General features: G+C 43.8%; 1 protein-coding gene across 2 annotated transcripts in view; it reads right to left on the reverse strand.

Moving 5' to 3' along the window:
* Positions 1–16192, reverse strand: part of Dhx32 (DEAH-box helicase 32 (putative)) — a 58606-nt gene that overhangs the window by 20458 nt on the left and 21956 nt on the right. For both annotated transcript variants that reach the window (XM_055608933.1, XM_055608932.1), the window contains exons 2-3: positions 14021–14534; positions 5151–5344 (exon numbers count right to left, since the gene is read on the reverse strand). In XM_055608933.1, coding sequence (XP_055464908.1) covers positions 5151–5344; positions 14021–14302 — 476 coding nt within the window. In that variant the 5' untranslated portion in view covers positions 14303–14534. The remainder of the gene's footprint in view (positions 1–5150; positions 5345–14020; positions 14535–16192) is intronic.

Here is a 16192-nt window from a genome sequence, read left to right on the forward strand (position 1 = left end):
TGGCTGACGTGTGGCTTAAATTTGTGGAGAGCTTCCACCCGGCCCAAACTGACAGGGGAACTGCCTCAGCTCAGGGCTCGTGTGAACATGTGCCTTCCTCTGGGGGGGTCTGCAGGCTTGGGACATCCTGGACAAAGCATGCTTACTGCCCAGCTGCTAGTCACGAGCCTGGGCACTGAGTCCTGTTGCATTTCCCTGGCAGGACACTTTACACATGTCACAGCTCACTGCTGGGGAATTGCAGTATGTTTAGCTTGAGGGAGTGGGGACAGACTTGTTTGAGATAGGGTTTCTCTGTGTTAACAGCCTTCACTGTCCTGGAACTCTAGACCAGGCTGACACTGAACTCAGAGATCCGCCTTCCTCTGCCTCCCAAATGCTAGTAGGATTAAAGGTGTGCACCACCCCACCCAGCTCAAAGGGACAGACTCTTGAAGCTTGCCCCCAATTTCCTCTGAGGATCACCCTATTCACTGTTTCACTTGGCTGACTTTGTCTTCTTTCACTCTGAAGGACGTCAGTTGTGAGGAGACTGTGCTGTGAATGCAGTGAAGCTCTGGACAACCCAAACCTGGTGGACCTGAGGACTCCTGACACAGTGCTCAGTACCCTTTCAAGGGAGAACAGAGAGAATGAAAGCAAACATTTCCCTTTAGTTCCTACCATGTTTGGGCCCTGGATCAATATATATATAAATATTTTTTTTTTCTCATTTAACCTTCACAATAAACCCCAAGGGTCCATGTTGCCCCTCATATTTATGAATGAAGAAAATGGGTGAACATTCTAAGTAGTCTGGCAAGAGCCACCAAGCTGGGGTCAAGTTCAAGGTTTGTTTTTATTTTTTATTTTTTGTTTATTTGTTTTTTGAGGCAGGGTCTCACTATGTAGCCATGGCTTGCCTAGAACTCACAGGTTAACTTCAAACTTCCTACCACACACACAGGAATTAAAAGGGTTAAGACTTGAACCAAATGATTTATCATATCTGAGGCTATTATCAAATCAGAGGCTGCTTCCTTAGCCTCCAGAGTTTGGTGGTAAGATTTTAGATTTGGCACATGCCTGAGGCAGGAAGATCCCCGTGAGCTGGACGCCAGCCTGGTCTACAAATTGAGTCCAGAACAGCCAAGGCTACACAGAGAACCCCTGCCTAGAAAAACAACAACAACAACAACAACAACAAAAAAAAAAAAAAAAAAAAAAGGAAAGAAAAAATTTTATTTTAGATTTGGTTCTTCTCACTTTATGAGATCAAAGCTTTACCCTCTGCCTTTCTGTTCATACAGACTCATCCTGTGTCTTACCAAATGAGCAGTATCAATATCAAATTGTGGGTCATTCCTAAGGAAAAATGATCAAGCCCACGAGTGGAATTTTCCAGGGTACAATATTATTTCATTTTATACAAGATGCAGATAATTCATCCAAAAATCTAGCCTTCTGGGTGTCTTCTGTAGAGGTTAACTAGGACACAGTGACCTAAGCTACTTTTACCCTATTTCAAAGCGAATTCTGCTCCTTTCATGTCACAAATAAAATTTTATTCCTTTTCAGTAAAACACAGCTGAGCACCTATCTAGTCACCACTCAGCTATCTCAAAGCCATGTGTCCAGTAAAGTGGAGGAGGCATGAGTTATGTAAATATATCCAGGCTTGGTTAAAAGGGGAAATTGGTGGCCTATTTAAAACTCTGCTACACTCAGCATGATGACTCAATACTTAAAGAATCACAAATCTTCAGCCTTTCCCCCACAATACAAAAGTCTTTCTCTCAATTTCTGTCTGTCTGTCTCTCTCTCTCTGTCTCTCTTTCTCTCTCCCTCCCTCCTTCCCCTCCTTCATTCACCATGTAGCCCTGGCTGGCTTAGAGCTCACTATGTGAACTACCCTGGCCTCAGAGATCCACCTGCTTCTTGAGTTCTGGGATTAAAGGTGTATGCCACCAAGCCTGGCAAGATTCATTTCTCATTTTCACATAAATAAGATTCCATGTGAAAAACGCTTTAAAAATTTTGTTGTCATGGTAACTACATAGATGTGCTGTCAGGTAATGCAACACAGTCAGCACCTTAAATTCTCAAGACTGGTAAGGGCCAAGAATAACATATTAAAAAGTTGTATTATATTTGTACCTTCTAAAATGTTTTATATTGAATTTGACTCTAGTGAAAGGTAAGAACTCTTCAGTTACGAAAACTGGAGAGGTTTAAGATCCACACCTGCTACACAGAGACCCACTGCATAGGAGATTAACTGCACAGGAGACCCAATGCACAAGAGATTCTCTGCACAGGAGACACACTGCACAGGAGATTTACGGCATAGAAGACACAATGCACAGGAGACTGGCATGCAGAGAAGAAAGTGCTTTCAGGTATGCAGTGCTTAGGTGTCTACTATCTGGAAATGCCAGAAAAAGAACTAAATTGTTTGTTTTTTTAATACCATTTAAAAAGAAGCATAAGAGACTCTACCCAGTCGGGTATCAAAGCAGATGCTGAGACTCACAGCCAAACTTTGGGCAGAGTGCAGGGAATCTGTATGAAAGAAGGGGGGATGAAAGACCTGGAGGGGACTGGAGCTCCACAGGAGAGCAACCAAACCAAAAAATCTGGCCATAGGGGTCTTTTCTGAGACTGATACTCCAACCAAGGACTATGCATGGAGATAACCTAGAACCCCTGCATAGATGTAGCCCATGGCAGCTCTGTCTCCAAGTGGGTTTTCTAGTAAAGGGGAACAGGGGCTGTCTCTGACAGAAACTCAGTGGCTGGTTCTTTGATCACCTCCCCCTAAGGGGGGGTGCAGCCTTCCTAGGCCACAGAGGAAGACAATGCAGCCAGTCCTGATGAGACCTGATAGGCTAGGATCGGATGGAAGGGGAGGACACCACCCCATCAGTGGACTAGGGGAGGGGCATGGGAGGAGAAGGAGAGAGAGGGGGAGGGCGGGATTTGGAGGGGATAAGGGAGGAGGTTACAGCTGGGATACAAAGTGAACAAATTATAATAAATAAAAAAAAATAAACAAATAAAATTTTAAAAAAGAAAGAAAAAAAGCATAAGAACTAGGCACGATGACCAAAGCCTTTAATCCCAGCACTTAGGGAGCCAGAGGCAGTTGGATCCGTGTGAGTTTCAGGCCAGCCTGGTCTCCAAAGTCCAGGACAGCCAAGGCTATACACAGAGAAACTCTGTTTTGAAAACAAACAAAAAAAGAAGTGAAAGGAAGGAAGGAAGGAAAAATTACCTTTACCAGGTATCTATGATATGTCCAGTAGGTTACAAAGAAAAAAAAAAAAAAAGATAAGACTGGATACAGGAAACTAGAGTCTCTACTTAGTAACTGCCTTCAAAGCTTCTGATTGAAGGGCTGGCAAAGCAGCTCAGTGGTAGAGCACTTGCCCAACATGTGCAAGGCGCTGGCCAAGCATCACCAAGAAACATCTTTGGTTTAGATTGCCATTCAATCTGAGAGCACTCAAAATCAGCTCGTATACCTCTCCAGGAAAATGAACTGGTTCTGGTAACAATTCTAAAGATATAATTACAGATTTAATTATAATCATAATAATCATAAACTAGCCACCACCCACACTGTGCTTTGGGCATATCTATTCAGCCATTTAGTCCTTACAACACCCCTCTGGACAGCCATTGGTTTTATGGATGAGGAGACCTGAGAGCTCTGGGATGGAATCTACGCAGAGTCCCCGCTAGAAAGTGGCAGACACTGGTTGTACAGCCAGCTGTGTGGCCTCCTAGGCAGAGAGGACTTTGGGAGGAAAGCAGGTATTAGTTGCTTCTATTGTAGCGGCTTTTCAATCTTTGGGCCACCGAGAGGCTCAGACCCTACTCTGTGTCCTGCTAACAAGTTCTTACAGTAAAGATAGGGAAAGGAAAGGATGGGCAGCAGAGGACGGAACCTGCTGCAGAGGAGCCAGAACATCCCATCTCTATGAGCCACAGCTTACCCTAGTCCCGGGGCTCCCACTCAGAACACAGAAACTCAGTGCTTCCTCTGCTGACAGAATCCAGTGCTTAAAAGAATCCCATAAAAAACAAGTCCAGAACACACAGATGTTTTAAAAGGCACATTCTGCTACTTAAAATGACAGTGGATCCCACTATAATATAATGGATCCCTTTGTGACTTTCTCAATAATAATAATTTAAGATTATGATTCCACATCTATTAACATGAAAGCTGTTATAGCTGAGAGTTCTTGCCAAAGGCTTTCAAGTCTAGATGCAGTGATTGCAGAGTTTAACTGAAGCCACTATTCAATTAAAACAGGATTTCTTGAGCTTCTAGAGGGAAAGACAGTGCCCAGGGCTCCTGAAACCCCAAAGGTGGTCACCTCTGGCTATAAGCAGCTTTGGTCACTCCTTGCAAAATTGGAATAGGCACAGGCACTGTCTATGAGGGTGACATAAAACTATGTAGAGAAGCCCTGGCCCTGGGAAGCTACTTTTCTAGTTCTCCCACTTCATTGTTCTCTTTCGCATTTCTTTTTCCTTTATATCAAGCTCTCAGAAACCTGTTAAAGAAAGCTAAACACAAACATCCGACAACATAACTTACTGCAGCTTCAATGAGTTAATAGCTAAGAAACATACCCGCAGCCTTGTGGAGACTGAGAATGGAAGCCCCGTCAGAGCAATGCTCACCCCCTACCAGGTCAGGGAAGCCTCCCTGGTGCAGGTGGCCCTTGCCCCAAGTTCTGAGTGATGAGAAAGAACTGGCCAATCCCGGAAGAGGCACAGACAGGCCGAATACAGTGCTGGGGAGACAGGTATAAGGCACTGACATGTGGAAGCATGGATCACTCAGAGCCACATGGCTGCACACAGCCAATGGCGATGGACTCACCAGGAGGTACAGCTCTCTAGGTACAAGATGGAAGGAGGTCTTGAGTGAAACTAACAAGTTGTCATTTTCTCCCTGAGGACTATAATCATGGAAGTTTAGACAAGAAACAGCGGAGGATACCAGGGAGGAAAACAAGGGGTGTGTGTCAGGCTAGAGAGAGTAGTTATTACACCATGGGTGCTTGAGATGTAGAAGGCAAGGCTAACACCCTTTGAACACTATAGAAGCCAAGCCAAGAGGAACCTAGGCCAAGATAAAGTGCCTGCATACAAACCTCAGGATTGTTTCAGTGGTGCAGCAGTTCTCAAAAGGAATCACATAGCCAACTTCGTGACCAATATTAACATCCATTTCGTCGGCTACCCGGAGGGCCAGCTGGACCGCCGTCTGCTTGTGGACCTGTGTGCATATCACGCCCCCGTGCTGGTAGTGGATGGAAAGGCAATATTCAGCACACCACTGAGGAACCTTTGACAGGGAAAAATGACACATGATCAGCCCCTGCTAGGAAAGATAGTCAAACTCCATACACAGAGGAGCAGCTCTCCCTCACAGCTGGCTTCATGGTCTCTAAAACCTTTTTAACCAGTTAATTACCAGCAGACTGTATTAAGCCTTATTAGTGGAGCTCTGAACAATCAAAACTATGAACTTTAATCACTAATAAATGGAGTTAAGGGAATGTGGGTGTTATTAGAAATTGGAAACCATGAAGTTTTGGCTGATTTTAGAAAGGCAGTTAATGACATGAAAAAAATGTTTAAACCTATATCTCTTAAGTTTTTTAGAGACTTATTTGTTTAATGTGTGTGAGTATTTTGCTCGTGTATGTGCATCATAAGCATGCAGTGCCCTCAGAGGCCAAAAGAGGGAGCTGGGTCTCTGAGAACCAGAGCTACAGACGGTGCCAGGAACAGAACAGCCAGGTCCCCTTCAGGTGCAGCAAGTGCTCTAATCTGATGAGCAGTCTCTCCAGCCGCAACCTATGCCAGTTTTGAAAGACTCATGCAGTGGCAAATTACTTTTTTTCTGGTAATAAGAAGGCCCCATCAAATTTACAACGTCACATAAGCTATTATGTTTTAAAGACTGTAATATTAAATAGCACTTAAATAAAAAGCAGCACCTCAAAATTAAGGCATTTCTACTTAAATTTAAGCCATCATAACAATATCCAAATGAGCCTGCTTAACATGGCTCTACTAGTGAAAGCTAAAATACTCTGTCAATTTATTATCTGAATGCTATTAAAAAATCAACCCAGTGAGATAACCAACCAACTTGCCAAGAGTCAACTTCAAGCAAAGCTCTTCAGCCATTTTATTTTCAAAATCCTTTTATCTTAAATGTGTTATATAACTGGAGAGATGGCTTATTAGCTAAAAGCATTGGCTACCCTTCCCAGAGGACCTGGGTTCAATTCCCAATATCCCCACAGTGGCTCACAACTGTCTGCAGTTCTAGTTCCAGGAAAATATGGTGCACTCTTCTGACCTCCGTGGGCACCATGCACGTGGTACAGAGATAAGCACACAGGCAACACACACACACACACACACACACACACACACACACACACTATAAAATAAAAATAAATTAAAAATAAAATGTGTTCTTATCAACTGAGCTTTAATCAAGTTCATTTGTGCAAGAATTACAGTAGAAGGTACCAAATTAATCTTGTCCACTCTAAGGCACCGTTAATAAATTACGCTTTGGTACATGCATTAAACAAACAGTCCAAGGGTGGGCTGTTTTGTTTTGTTTCTCTGTGTACCCTGGCTATCCTAGAACTCACTCTGTAGACCGGCCAGTGTTGAACTCACAGAGATCCACTTGCCTCTGCCTTCCTTCTGAGTGCAGCGCTCAAAGATGCGTGCCACTGCTGCCCAGTCCAAGGGTGTTTTTAAAAAACTGATCCAGGTAGTAAAAACCTGTTAACATTTTAAAATTATCTTGAGGTTTGCTACTGAGACACATCAGGGAATTGCTATAGGAACTTGAAAGTGTTAGCTATTCCAAAATGAGCCACATATATGCCATGACTAAAGGCAGAAATACAATCCTTCTACACTAAGGGGCCAGCCTTGTCAGGAAGACTATCAGTCATTATTCACTGCCTACTTTGTTCTATGAAAGAAAGTTTAAGCCACTGCACTGAAGAAATAAAAATGACGGCATAACTCAGAAAACAGCCAGGCACCCGGAGAGCCCCAGGTTGGCTGGTTAATGATCTATAACATAGAAAGCAGTTTTCCTATGCTTTACTTTCTTTATCTGCGAAACAATTAACTGAACAGACCAGACGGACCCCCATGTCTGAATATCCTTCATTTTCTCCAAGGCTCACCGCTGCCCCCTCCGAGGTAAATTATATACTGTAGTGCTGATGATTAACAGCTGGCAGACTCAGGGTAGGGGTGGAGAGTTGGGGGGGAGGGTGCTTGTCATCTCAGAGCCACAGGCTCCTCATCCCCTCTCTCCCCCTCTGTCTCCCTCCCCAGCAGACAATGAGCTGTGAGTGCAGAGATCCAGATTCTTCATCACCAAGTTATCTCAGTTATCAGTTAATAGATGTTAACTGAGCAAAACAATTTCTTGTATTTTTCCAGAAATATTTCTATGATCCTAAATAGTCTATCTTGAAATTTTTCAAAATCACTGGCCTAAATAGAAATTCACATAAAATTCTGTTTCCTTCATTCCTTGATGTAATGGTTAAAACCTTCATAGTCAACTTGATGGGATTTTTAAATCACCCAGAGCCATGTCTGTCACGGCATTCGAGGAAGGATTAGTGGAGGAGGAAAGATTCAGAGGATCATTCTTATAGACTGGGGTCCTAGATAGAATAAAAAGGAAAAACAGGGGCCTGGGTACACTTTACTCCATGGGTAACATGCCTGTTGTGTGTGCATGAGGACCTGAGTTCATGCTGTGCATGCATGTAATGCCAGCTACGGACGAAGACAGGCCTCTCAGGGGGCTCACTGGCTAGTCTAAGCTGAATCAGCTAGCTCCAGGTTCCTTGAGATAGCCTTTCTTAAAATATAAGATGTAGAGTAATTGAAGGCAATTCCTGATGTTGACCTCACAGTGTTTAGATATCTGCACATGTACATTAAAAACAAAAGGGAACTGACATCAACATCCATGTCTCGCCAACCCTGACTGTGAACACACATGATCAGTCAAGCTCCTGTCACCTTAAGCTAAAATAAATCACCCCCTTAAGCTGCCTTTATCAGGTGTTCTATCAAGCAGCAAAAAGGTAACTAACACACCTAACAAATCATTTTATCCTTGCCAGATCCCTCCCTTTAAAATTGATTTCTCTTGCCAGGGTCCTCTACTTAGGGTTGCTAGTCAAGATCTCAAACAGGATTCTTATGAAAACTGATTAAAGTAACATTTTGAGGCAGGAGGTGGTGGCCTTTAAACCCAGGATTCAGGAGGCAGAGACAAGTGAATCTCTGAGTTTGGGGCCAGCTTGGTCTACAGAGCGAGTTCTAGGATGCACAAGGCTACAACAGAGAAACCCCATCTAGAAAAAGGAAAAAAAAAAAAGTACTATTTTGAATCTTTTGTCTCCCCATCGACTGGAAAATCCATACTTAATATTCAAGAAGGTCCTAACACACAGTGAGGCTAACACATATTTAAACGCTGTGAGACTCTGGTGACCAAGAAGATGGGTCTCTGCTCTCTCAGTGCTTACTCACAGCCTGGTTGGGCATGGGGCTGGGCAGGCAACTCTGGAACATCAAAGGACATTATAATGATGAGTGAGGGGAATGAGCCTAGGCTGGGGACTCAGCACCAAATAAAAGTGAGGGCCATTTATCACAAAGGACAACAAACAGAAGCCTCTAAGAAACTTGGCATGCTCGGGAAAGAGACAAATATTCCATGACTCCTCACTGAAACACTGGGGTAAGGGGTAATTAACATGAACAGCACCTGAGCAGTAAGGCGCGCTGCATGAATGACAGGCTTCGGAGCAGCAGGGGAGTCAGGCATGAGGCAAGGAGGGAGAAAACTCTCAGAAAGTCAGGAAGATGGTCACTATCATGGTAACTGAAGGCCAGAGGCAGAAGGGGTGTGCCTCTCAGAGCCACTGAAGAGCAAGCCAGGGTTCTAAGGCAGAGGAGGGGAGGGTGGCTCTAAAGTTTCAGAGCTGAAAGGAACCTCAGGAAGCCATAGCCTTGGAGCTGGGAAGCGTCTTTCCATAGTCGAGTAAAACTCCCAGTGACGGAGGGAACACACACTTGCTTTGCTCAGAGTAGAGATGTTTACTTAGCAACCAAACTGACAACCAAGCAGACACCGCAACTGATTACAGAGCCTGGGAGATGTGTCTGCGACATGTGGGTAATAACAGTAAACCTTGTAACTGCAGGCTACAATGTTCTCTCTCAGAACACAAAAGGGAGGAGTCCTGGTGTTAGGATTCCTATCCTCATTGCCCCATTACTCTAGGCTAGCAGGTCTCAACCTGGAGTCTGTGACCTCTTTGGGTCAAATAACCCTTTCACAGGGGTCCCTAGGACCAAAGGAAAACACAGATATTTACGTTATGATAAGTAACAGTAGTAGTTATGAAGCAACAATGAGAATAACTTTATGGTTGGGGTCGCTACAACAGGAGGAACTGTATTGAAGGGTCACAGCCCAGCAGGCTGAGAACCACTGTTCTAGGGGAACCAGGGGCCACTCTGAAGTGTAAGTTCTTGGCAAATGTCAAGTACTCCTGAAAAACAGGAGTCATAAGAAGCTGGAAGTCTGGCCACTTCCAAGGGATAGAAAGAGCACTTTCCAAGAAAGCTTTGTATCTGTTTCTGCACTGGTGAACATTTTGCCTACTGCTATGGTTCGGGCTCCTTGTTCGAATCTGTCATCACTACAGGCAATGCTCACCCAGGGGCTTTTCACTGTCTGGAGAGGACCCTTACATGGTCATCTCACAACCACCTGAGGGACAGAGGTCTCAGCCCTCCTTGCAGTTTTTCTTTGGAAGTTCCTTCCCCACCACATGTCGTCTGTGGGCAGGCTAGGAGCCAGATTGGATCCGTGAGAACCACAGGCACGCAGAGAGCTACAATAGCTTTCCAGAGCCTGCTGGGCCTGCTCTCTTTGGGGAAAGTGAATTCCTTTTTTTTTTTTAATTTATTTTATTTTATGAATATGAGTGTGCTATCTGCACGTACACCTGAATGCCAGAAGAGGGCATCAGATGCCAGTATAGATGGTTGTGAGCCACCATGTTGTTGACTAGGAATTAAACTCAGAACCTCTGGAAGAACAGATAGTGCTCTTAACCGCTGAGCCATCTCTCCAGCCTGGAAGGTGAATTCTGAGACACTGTGTGACAACAATGACACTAAGATGTGGTAAAAGCTGTGTAGTGTAGTGGGGAGAAAATAGGAAAGTGCTCCTTTACCTCATAAACAGGAAAACTCTCTTCAAAACAGTTTATCTGGAGTCTAGCAGCAGATAACACCCATGTCCAGATACCTGGTCTAGAAATTCTCAGCAGCTGGAAATCAACTATTCAGAACCCAGCTACCAAAATATCATATTTTCATAATCCATTTTCTAAAAGCCATAAAAGCCATCACAGGGAGGCATGCCTTCTCTGCCCCATAGCCTCACCTGCTTCCAGGACTCCTGGAGCAGGAGCAAGTGTCAAGGTAGATGGCAGTGATGTGTGTCTCCTGCCTTGAGGGCAATGAGAAGGGGCGGTAACCCTAATTCTCATCTGCTCTGTGGCATTACTGACTGGTGCTCTTTCCCAGCACAAATTCAGGAGGTAAAACAAAAATGTTCCAGTCCTCAGGCTTAACAAACAGCATGGTGCATACAAGAGCCCCGCCTGCAGGATTCTGGGACTTATGGTCAGCTGCACAGATCTACAAGAATCTACCAGCCACATCCAGATCAGAACCTAGAGCTCCAGCACTGGGTATGACCTCATCGCCGATAATCTGGCAGGATGACTTCCACAGGAGCAGTGCTGGTGTGGCTCTTTCTGTCAACTGCCACAGAGAGCTTAGCCCTACTGATACTGGGAAAAGGCTCCTATGAGAGAAAATGATCACTGTTCCATGGAACACTTCCTGGACCTCAGATCCCCAAGCCCTTGCTGATATCTCTATCATGTACAGGAAAATCCTCTTTCATGTCTTCTCCTAGAGTCCCAAGGACATCAATCCCGCAGAGCATCAGTCTCTTCAGTATCAAGGTAATCACAGACTTCTTTTCTCCAAAGGAGTCCTAAGGACTGGCAATCTACAAAGATGAGAGTTTCTTCACATGATCCACATGATCCTGCAAAGGGGCTACAGGGTTGACTCCCAAAGCAGCACATTCTGCCGATGCCAACCAATAAATCAGAATATTTCACCATGGAGGGTGCTTGTGAATTTCAAGTCATACATCCCACTAGTTTGGCTTTGCCTGTGCATAGGTCAATTCTACCGGCAGAGAATGGTGAACAAGGATGGCCAGCCAGGACTAGAGACATTTAAAGTCACCAGTGTCTTAAACTAAATCTTACCTGTTTTGTGCTTAAGTCATGACACTGACCCATCAGACTCATGGGGGATTAGGGTAAAAACCAAGAAGACACAGCAGGTAGTTCTAGAAATGCTTCTCCTCCCTTCTGGCTTTCCTAAGACTATCCCAAAACAGTGATAGGAAGAGGCTCCTCAGATGGATGAGAAATGTCTTTGTCTTCCCATGGCAGTTGCTAAACAGCCTCCTTAACATCTATGCCAGAAAGGGAAGGCAGTGTTAAGAGCTTTGGCTCTAAAGCTAGGTTTTTCTTTGAAAGACTTAAAATTGTGGGGAACAAACAGAGTCTTGGAAACAAGTTACTTTCAGAATTTAGAAAACAACAAACGAATATATCCATTTCTATTTATTTGAATACAATTTGATTTCTCTAAACCAGAAAGACCCGACCTTCCTACTTAACAGAACAAAAGCACAGCTTACTTAAATGATTAAGTTAAAAATGGTGCTACCCCAGCACTCAGGAAGTGGAGGCAGGAGGGGCAGAAGTTCAAGGTCATTCTTGGCTAGCTACACAGTAAATTCGAGACCAGGCTGGGATACTTAGAGAAGCTATCACAAACAAACAAGACTTCTTAAGTGGCAAAAAAACCTATATGTTACCCACTTATGACGACTGTTACAACAGTTACATAATATATAGTGATTCTTGCTCTTAATGCTCACAATTCCTAAAGAAATAAGAGAAGCAGCAACTCTGAAATGATAAGTATTGTGGGACTGAACAAGGAAAGGGAGATATAAATAACAAGAGCTGGGTTGCTGAGAAAAAAATGTTATAGAAAACGGGAAAGCTACAATGAGAGCAGAGCTGACGTGGATGCAGCCAATTGATATGAATGCATCCTGACATAGGGAGATAAATATAAAAGATGAACAAATAAAAATATACAAAAGTGTATAGAGAAAGAGAAGCACGCAGAGCAAGATGGAGGTAGGATGAAAAGATGGAATTGGTGGGGATACTTGTAAATCATATTTACTTCCTTGGGGGAGAGAATACTGAATTAAATTATCTTTGGGTAGTCAGGAGACAGCTGTGGAAAACATCTGTACTATTACTGAGAGTTCTTCATCCATCTGAAATAAACACAATAAATGTAACAAGATTTTAAAATGATAAATTTTAAAATAAAAAAAAATCATTTCTCCAAAGAAACCAGAAAAATTTAGTTCTTATAATGAATTAAAGTGATATAAAAATAACTCATTAGAGTGACTAAGAACTCATAATAAACTCTTGACACTGACTATTATAAACCAGATAGAAACCATCAGTGCCCAGCCCTCTTGCCAAAGCACATTTAAGGCCAAGTGGAAGAGGCAGGCATAGTGTGGGTGTTATTTTCAACCAACTCAGGAGACTGCAATTTGAGCCAGCAAAGGCTTCCGGGCTACAGTTCTATCATCTGAAACTCTGTGCTCTTTTACTAGATAATCTCCATGCTCTATTCTTATTGTTTCAGTATAAGAAGCTACAATGTAAAACACAGACCTCACTTGAGTCAAAAGCTGAAGTTCAAACACAACAAAGGGACAGGAAATATTCGTATCTATCTTTGGAGCTCAGGATCCACCCCCAGTACACTTCTAACAAAGCACTACCTCTGCCCAATTCACAAATCCTCGTTGGCTCACATCTTACTGGAACATTTGCATTCCTAAATTTACCTTTTTAGCATGCTAGAAATCTAACCTACGGCTGGGGCATTTTTGGCAAGTGCAACCCAGCCATGCTCCTGGGAACTACACTCCTCCTTCAGCAGCCGCAGTTCTTCCTCTCATATAGTCCCAGATGTGAATATTTGGCCATCCTGTTTTTTGTTTTTGTTTTTTTTAACTGCAAGACAAATAAGGCTTTCTGGTGCGCGTGTGGCACATACACATACTCTCAGCACTGGCAGAGCAGGAGGTTCAGGCATTCAAGGACAGCCTAGGCTCCATGACACCTTTTCTCCAAAACAAACAAGTGAAATACTAGAGAAAAGTAGATTTACTGCGCATTTGGTTTCTGAGCTCAGCCAGCTTCATATGTAAGAACACCCGTGCAGGCTGGAGAGATGGCTCAGCAGTGAAGGGCACTGGGTGAGTTTACTCCCAGGTACCCACATGAGAGCTTACAAGTGTCCTTAACTCCAGTGCTAGGAGATCTGGCACCCTCTTCTGGTCTCCCAGGGTACCAGGCACACACATGGTGCACAGAAATGCATGGAGGCCAGACACTCATACACATAAAATCAAAATAATAATAATTATAATCATCCTTTGAAAAGGGGGGGGGCCCAAAAACAGGTGTCTTAATTATCCTCACGGGCATGTAAACAAGCATGGGTAATCCTCTAAACCCTGATGGGGAACTAACACCTACTTCATCTTCTAAGACCTCATCTACAAATGAGATCACCTGGGTTGTTATTCTAGGATATTCTAGGTAAACTCCACTCTAGTTTCCTGTGTGTAATAAGCAAGGTTGATTTACAGTGCCAGAGGTGCTAAGGTTTTTTCTGTTTGGTTGAAACATTCCACACACGCAAAACCTCAAGGCCACAGGCCTCTCCAGTGGGTCCTCACCTGAGAGCTCTTGCCACACTTGGCATCTCCAGACACGACCACAACCTGATTCTGTAGTAGACTCTCCATGAAGGAGTACTTTTCTTTCCATATTGGAAGCTCTTCTCTCTCTTTCAAAAGTTTATAATATCGCGATGAATATGGCAAGTCGTCAAACGGGTTCAGCTCCAGATCCTCGCAGGCCAGGACCCCTTCCTCGTCCCCATCACTGGAATCTAAGGATTCGGGAAAGTAGCGTTTTTCTGGGGAGGAGTTGGGATGCTCTAGTTCCTCTTCATCCATTTCTTCCCGAGTGAGCCTCAGGCTGTTCACATTCCACAGTCCAGTTTTCCTGTCAGCAGCCCATTGCAGACAGGGTGTGAGGCCTACTCACACCACTCAGCTAGGCTCCCAGGCCCCACTGGGGATTTCGGCAAGTTAATTCCTCAAACCTGTGTCCCTCGTTGCTGGGTTACCCTCAGTGCTGGCTCACTTCAGCGCTCTTGGTCTGTTACATGGCTTGCGATATACCACGCTAAAAACAAACACATGGAAGATAAGTGTAAAATAGGCTAACTTACAGGAAGTTAAAAACAGAAAACCCAAACATTCACCCTTTTCTGTTAACTAGCTACTGTCTGTCCCGGCTGTTGCTTGCTTCCGGCCCGCTCTGACAAAAGCACGCAGCTTTGGAAACGGATCCTCACTGAGCCTGGTGTTCTCTCCCTGACCTTTGTCCAGGCTTCTGCATCATGGTAGCTGTGAATGGAAAGCAACAGGGAGGCTGATAGGAATTGTGAGGCTAATCAGTCACGTGGTCACCTAATCCCAAGACAAAGACGCACGGACTTTATAAAGGGGAGAGCTTTGCCAGGCGGGAGTGGTCCCCAAACGCCAGTAAAAGTTTCCTATTACCCAGCATGCCTCGGATGTAAAGGACCAGTTAAGAAACCCGACATTTTACTTTTGCTCATGTCGGTTTAGAAATGGCAACGAGGGAAGTGCATTTATTCTTTTATTCCCCATCTTTTGTTAATAAGGCCTTTGTTTATTTAAATCAAAACTCTCTGGCATACTTCTTGAGATTCCTGGATGGGAAGCCCAACAAGCCAGTGGCCCCCTCCCTGATAAAAGATAACTTTAAATCTAAACAGAGAAAAGGTTAAGAGTCACACCAAAGACATATTCTTTGCATGTCAAGTGAGATGTCTTTCCTCTTCCTCCTCCAATTACTAGAAATTAACAGGGGAGACAAGCCAATTGGTGATGCTGGGTAAAGTCCATTCTCATATCATCCAGGTGGAAATTTAAAACAAAACCAACCCACCAAACACAGACACTTAAGTTAAAAAGACCAAGTCATAGAACAAGACTAGCAGTAATCCTGCCCTTACTCTTCACAGCACCATGCTACCTGAACTGTTTACAGGGGTGCCCTGTCAATCATAAGAAGGAAGAAAAGATCTGCTCACTGGCCCAGTGGGTGCTAGGGAAGCCAGTCACTCAAGAAACATCTGTCCCCACCAGGCACCAGATAGAATAAGCGAGGTGGCGGGCTGGGGTAATGGGTACTTTCAAGTTCTGTCCGAGTAGGGTTCTAAAAAATGCATCCTGCTTCTCAACTAAAATGGAATTACAATATTGCATAACACAAACATCATGGACTCTCTTCCCTTCATGGCTCCGATGGTGTGAGATGATACAGACAGCTGCAGAAAACAAGGCAGCTTGAGACACCAGACAGGCAAACTCTGCCATCAGTGGGTCTAAGAAACACATGCTGCTGAGGAGCTAAGGTTCAATCTTAAGTTCACATTTTCTTTTGCTCTAATTAGAATCACATCTTAGGGTCTCATTCACCCTTGAAATCCTTTTAAATTATGCTGCCATTACACCACATGCCTGACTGCCTTAGACTGCCTTATTACAAATTTTACTTTAACAGACTGGAGAGATGGCTCAGCAGTTAAGAGCACTGGCTATCTTCTAGGACTTGGGACTGATTTCTAGCACCCACATGGTAACTCACAACCATCTGTAACTCCAGTTCCAGGGGCTCTGATGCCCTCATCTGGCCCCTTGGAATCTGCATTTATATGCTGCACAAACATACATGGAGACAAACACTCATACATTTTTTTTATTATAAATAAATAAATAAATAAATAAATAAATAAATAAATAAATAAATAA

Source organism: Psammomys obesus, unplaced genomic scaffold (assembly GCF_907164565.1).
Source record: "Psammomys obesus unplaced genomic scaffold, mPsaObe1.curated_primary_1811, whole genome shotgun sequence".
Classification (NCBI taxonomy): Eukaryota; Metazoa; Chordata; class Mammalia; order Rodentia; family Muridae; genus Psammomys; species Psammomys obesus.